The sequence below is a fragment of the Neolamprologus brichardi genome, chromosome 2, assembly GCF_056152115.1.
Source record: "Neolamprologus brichardi isolate AB-2024 chromosome 2, ASM5615211v1, whole genome shotgun sequence".
Classification (NCBI taxonomy): Eukaryota; Metazoa; Chordata; class Actinopteri; order Cichliformes; family Cichlidae; genus Neolamprologus; species Neolamprologus brichardi.
This window is the reverse complement of record NC_142105.1, coordinates 2,807,077-2,813,076: the sequence shown is the minus strand read 5'-3', so window position 1 is coordinate 2,813,076 and position 6,000 is coordinate 2,807,077. Positions and strand designations below refer to the sequence as shown.

The following is a 6,000-nucleotide window of genomic DNA, read 5'->3' as shown; positions in this document are numbered from 1 at the left end:
GGGCACCAAATACTGATAAGGTGTCCATTGATGTTTGTTCTTTGATGCCCTGACAGGCAGTCCATGAAGGCACCTGACCTGTTTGGGAGATTTGCATATTCTAATTTATTTTTTCTTTTACCTTTTATTGTTGGCACTATAAACCTATTCTGTTGAGTTTTACAAAAGTAACCTAGCACAAGAAAAAAACAGAACATGTGTCTGGTACATTTAAATCCTTTTCAAATATTCCCATATAACAAGCTGGGAGTTGAGCAGTGCGAGTGTGTTCGCTGAAAGTCCAGGCATGGTTTATCTGCTTGCAGAGAGCTCTGTTCCCAGATGGAGGCAGTTTACATTGTCTGTGTTTTTCATATTTTATGAACTCAACCGTGGCTCCTTTCCCTAATCTGGATGACTTGTTAACCAATCAGCGTTCAGCAAATGCTTATCTCATCCGCTTCCAGCGATGCACAGTAAGAGTAGACCTGCTAAGCCTCCACATCAAAGTAAGGAGGTGGTTCGGCTATCTAACGAACCTGGGCATCAGATAGCTCGGGCACCTCCTGAGTGAAGTATCTGGACATGTCCCACCAGGAGGAGGCCCAGGGCGGACCCAGGACACGCTGGACATGCTGGAGATCTCTAGCTTGTCTGTTCCCCCAGACAAGCTAGAGCTGGTGGCTAAGGATAGACAGGTCTGGGACTCTCTACTTAGGTTGCTCCCCCCGCAACCTAAGCACTTACACTTCGGGATAAGTGGAAGAAAATGGATGGGTTAAAACACTGAACCAACAACCTAATGATTAGTTTCATAGCATGCCTATCAAGTAGCATGCTTTCATAATGAAATGTTTGCCATGGCCAAAGTCAAAGTCTAAAAGTCTAAAAAAATATATTTTATTTTATTTTAATTTAGTTGTTTAACTTTGACACAGGACAAGCTGGACACGTTGGAGGTCTCTAGATTGTCTGTTCCCCCAGACAACCTAGAGCTGGTGGCTAGGGAGAGAGAGATCACTGAACTTAGCCAAACAGATCTGTGGATTAAGTTCAGTCATCAGTATCAATTTTAACATAGTTCCACAGCCAAACAAAACAGGACCCCTTTTTTAAACTGCATGGAAAATCTGAAAAATCTGGCTGAACACTGACACGTAGACTGTAAAACATGAGGGTTTCTTAAAATCACGGAAATATGAATGGAATAATAAAGCGTAAAATCCACCTAGAATCTCAATTTGAGATCTTTTTAATCTATAAACAGTGGTTGACATAGTAACAGTAATACATAATGTACTTTATGTTTATCATATTGTCTCTTAAAGTTACATAATTGTATTGGATTTAATTTGGAGGTGTGTGTCAAACTCACTGAAAAGCCTTCAGCTAATCCAAAATGCTGCAGCAAGAGTACTGACAGGGACTAGAAAGAGAGAGCAGATTTCTCCTGTTTTGGCTTCCCTTCATTGGCTTCCTGTTAAATCCAGAATTGAATTCAAAATCCTGCTCCTCACATACAAGGTCTTAAATAATCAGGCCCCATCTTATCTTAATGACCTTGTAGTACCATATCACCCTATTAGAGCACTTCGCTCTCGCTCTGCAGGCCTACTTGTTGTTCCTAGAGTATTTAAAAGTAGAATGGGAGGGAGAGCCTTCAGTTTTCAGGCCCCTCTTCTGTGGAACCAGCTTCCAGTTTGGATTCGGGAGACAGACACTATCTCTACTTTTAAGATTAGGCTTCAAACTTTCCTTTTTGCTAAAGCATACAGTTAGGGCTGGACCAGGTGACCCTGAATCCTCCCTTAGTTATGCTGCAATAGACGTAGGCTGACGGGGGATTCCCATGATGCATTGAGTTTTTCCTTTCCAGTCACCTTTCTCACTCTCTATGTATTAACAGACCTCTCTGTATTGAATCATATCTGTTATTAACCTCTGTCTCTCTTCCACAGCATGTCTTTATCCTGTCTTCCTTCTCTCACCCCAACCGGTCACAGCAGATGGCCCCGCTCCTCCCTGAGCCTGGTTCTGCTGGAGGTTTCTTCCTGTTAAAAGGGGGTTTTTCCTTCCCACTGTCGCCAAAGTGCTGCTCATAGGGGGTCATATGATTGTTGGGTTTTTCTCTGTATCTATGAAGCGCCTTGAGGCGACTTTTGTTGTGATTTGGCGCTATATAAATAAAATTGAATTGAATTGAATTGTGAAGTTCTATATCATTTCTTTCACATATGCTTCCAGCTGGCACAGTGTAAACCAATCTGTCTTTCTTGCTTTCTCTAGGTTTCAGGTTGAGAAACCCACAAATATAAGATGACGCGTCTTACAATTGGTGTTGTTTCATGTGCTTATGCTGGAAAAACATTTGACATTGTTTCCACTCCTGTAATGCAGTGAAAGAACTTAACAAGAAGCCAATCAGAGTGCTCTGCAATTGTTTCCTCCCACTCGATATGATTATATTTAGACGAATCATTTAATTAAGTTTGCGTCCCAGCAGTATCAAGAAAGAACATCAGAAATGAGGATTATATTTTATTTGCTGATGCTCGGTGTTGTGTGTAAGTATAAGTAAAGGCCTGTGCTGCTGATATATTTTTGAAGTGTAGATGATTCCATTACTTGTTAATGACTGACTGGGCTGACTTTTTGTTTGGTTTATTTCAGATTGCTCAGAAGAGCAGACTTTTGAGACAAAGACTGCTCATGTTGGAGTGAATATAAAGCTGACCTGCCCCCGCAGGTCTATGGGAACCTTGTTTTGGATCAAGCTTGTTTCTGGAAATTTTCCTAAGATCTTTGGAAGGTCATTTAGCTCTCAGAGGGTTGATCAGCGCATTAGAACTGCAACAGATAATGGAAGATTTGATTTATATATTACAAAAGTACAGGAAAGTGATTCAGGAGTTTACTTCTGTGTGAAAACATTAAGTCGAGACCTAATATTTTTGAAAGGAACATTCCTGAAAGTAGAAGGTAAGTAGACAAAAAATCGTAAGTTTTTTTAAATTCCTAAATCCATGTTTGCATATTGTGTGTGTAAGGTTCGATAGTTTATTTCTTTATATGTGTGTATGTATGAGTTCACTACAACAGAGTATTAAGTCCACACTGAGAAAAATACCCAATATTATTATTGATCACTTGAAGAAGTCAAAATTTGAGATCAAAGTTAAACATCTTTTTTGAGAAAACAATCCTATTAAACATCTCAACAATCCTAATACCATTTTAAGGGGAAAAGGTTTAAATGTAGCGAGTACAGTTTTGGTTTTAGTAACAAGGACTACAAGGACTCTTTTAGCACATAAACACAGTGTCATGATAAGTGTAAGGACATTGGAAAGGTGGTGCAGAAAACGGCATCTGGTCAGAAGAAGAGTGAATTTGTACAACATGAAATGGCTGATAATGGACAGATGCAAGGTATCATTGTTTTATTTGTTTCCATTTCTCAGGACCAGAAGCTGTTTTCACTACAGCTCTCCCATCTGATCCTGTCCATCTGGAGCACACAGTGACACTGCAGTGTTCGATCCTCCGTGACTTTCAGAATAAAAGTTGTCCCACTGATAAGAGGATGCTCTGTTTAAGTGCCAAATCACATCAGTCACACCTGGATTTAAATTATAGTTGTGTTAATGGTGAAGATGGATATGAAAAGAATCCAGAGGAACTCTCAGCAAAGGCATGTTTCTACAGCTACTTCAGAAACTTCAGCTCTTTTGATTCTCAGAGATATTACTGTGCAGTGGCCACGTGCGTAGAGTCATTTTCTGAGGATAAAAAAGGCGATACTGCAGGTAATTCTATCACATTTTAATATAATGCAAGAAACAGAAAATATGTGCATTTGATTATATTTTGGTTTTTTAGCCAAGATTCTGTAATACCTAATCAACTCCCCGCCCACCAAAACCCACCCAAAACAAAACAAAACCCCCCAAACTTTTTAATACTTTTAATCATTTTTAATATCCATGATTTACGTCTTTTCTTTCCGTGGCAGCAGTCGACAGGAGCAAATCAAAAAGGGACAACATATTTTTTTACCTGTTTATCGCTACTCTGGCTATAAGTGTGATTGTTATAGCCTTTCTAGTCTATTCCATCAAAAAACTAAAGAAGAATTCACATGTGTACTCTAATGGTAAGCAAAATTACACACACTGTACATCAGTCTGTCAAACCTTATTTGGCAAAAGGCTCATTTTACTGTTTTATTTCCTTCTCTTTTGTTTTTTTACAACTGCAGCTGCTCTGGAAACAAATGGAATTTCAGGTGGTGATCAGGGAATTCCACAGGTAATTAAATATATAAAAAAGCTGTTAGTTATATGCATGTTTTAATCTCTAACATGTTCTGCTTCCTCAGACAGATGAGGATACGTTGGTATATTCTACAACAACTTTTAAAAAAGTGAGTAAATCAGCAGAAAGACATAAAAAACCAACAGAAGACAGCATCTATGCTGCTGTCAAGGCTCCTGCCCTGGATTAACATCTATTATGAGATTTTTTATGTGAATATAGTTTTCCCCCTTTTTTTGTTATGAATGTACATAAATAAACTTTATTATCTGGATACTTTTTACATTTTAATCAGTTTTTATTAATAAACAGTAAAAAAAAAAATCTTGTTAAAATATTGGTGTTGGGACTTTCCAATAAATAAATTGTTAGAATCAGCAAAGGTAAAAGCATGTCTAAGTGGTGCCTTTGTTGTTGTTTAGAAGTGGCCAGGGCAAAGCAAAAGATTTATTTTAGGTTGTATGTGAGTCACTCATTTTGCTGCAGCATTCTGGATCAACTGAAGGCAGAGAGCATTTATACAATGGTTTAAATACTAATATGCATATTATATTAGAAGTAATACATGTATGAACTAGCTTTTCAGCATCACTTTGAAATAGAGATTGACAGACCACGTAACTTTCGCGCATTGCTTTGGGTACCCGTGGTGATAAAATTAAAAAACTGCATCGAGCGCCAGCATTTCCAGATCTGGTAATCATTAATTCTGCGGTTTTAATCCCTAATTGCATTTTATTTGCCCCAAAAACAGTTATGTACAAAACGACGGAGAACACGGCAGGTCCGTACAAAGACTTGACAAAAAGGCAAAAAAAAAAAGGACGAGGAAAAAATCAAAGGAGTGAAAGTGTCAGACCCACACAAGCATACAGAGTGGAGTAAGGACGTTGGCGTGCTGCCAACTTTCATCACGCACATATTTATTATTATATGGTCCTAAGCGTGAGTGCATACACTCACAAGATGTTTATTAACTTCAGATCCCTGCAACAAGCCCAGGTCCCGTTTACTTTGGTGATTTGGACTATTCCATTTCACAGCTGTTGTTAAATTCTTTTCCTTTATCTCCTGTACAGGCAAACGCAATCTATTTGTCGTTTCAGGTTGTAGTGTTACACAACATTTTCAGATCTAATAGAAATAAAATGATACAATGTTTCGTAATTCATTCAATTTAATGTCTTTATTTATAACTGGCATTATTGTTGCATTCTAATATAGAATCTTACAAGAAAGAGACTAAATTGTATTTCATCATGCTTTATTAGCTGCTTCGGTGTAAAACAAATCAATGCAAAAAAACAAAAAAACAAAACAACATATTGGAAAACATTTATTTATCACTTGATTGCTTCAATACAACCCTTGGGCACATATATGCGGGACGTTTTGTGGCTGTTTTGATCTCGCTCTCTCTCTTAACCGATCAAATCTCGCTGTGGTAGCAGCTTTAAACTCGGTATGACCAGGTTGATAGAGGGGTCAGTCTGGATCACATTCCTGCATTTTGTAGGCTGGTTTTCCTACAAAACACAACAAACATTAGCCCGCAAAGCCACAGTGAACAAAGCAGCAAAGCGCAACAAATTAAATTCAAATCAATATAAGACTTATTTGTAACCTACATCAACTATTATGTTATAATAAATTACGTAACTACAACAGAAGACTGACCTTTGTGGAAATGCTTGGAGCAGACTAATG

General features: G+C 38.1%; 1 protein-coding gene across 2 annotated transcripts; it reads left to right on the top strand.

Moving 5' to 3' along the window:
- Positions 1-2,482: 2,482 nt before the first annotated feature.
- Positions 2,483-4,483, top strand: LOC148106045 (uncharacterized). Of its 2 annotated transcripts, XM_087852316.1 has the most exons (6): positions 2,504-2,543; positions 2,650-2,958; positions 3,441-3,785; positions 3,992-4,132; positions 4,238-4,287; positions 4,358-4,483. In XM_087852316.1, exons 1-6 carry the CDS (start codon positions 2,504-2,506, stop codon positions 4,481-4,483), a joined length of 1,011 nt encoding a protein of 336 aa, XP_087708442.1. The 2 variants fall into 2 exon arrangements, with proteins under 2 accessions (XP_087708448.1, XP_087708442.1); XM_087852322.1 differs by having other exon boundaries at positions 2,483-2,543; positions 3,995-4,287.
- The last annotated feature ends 1,517 nt before the right edge of the window (positions 4,484-6,000 follow it).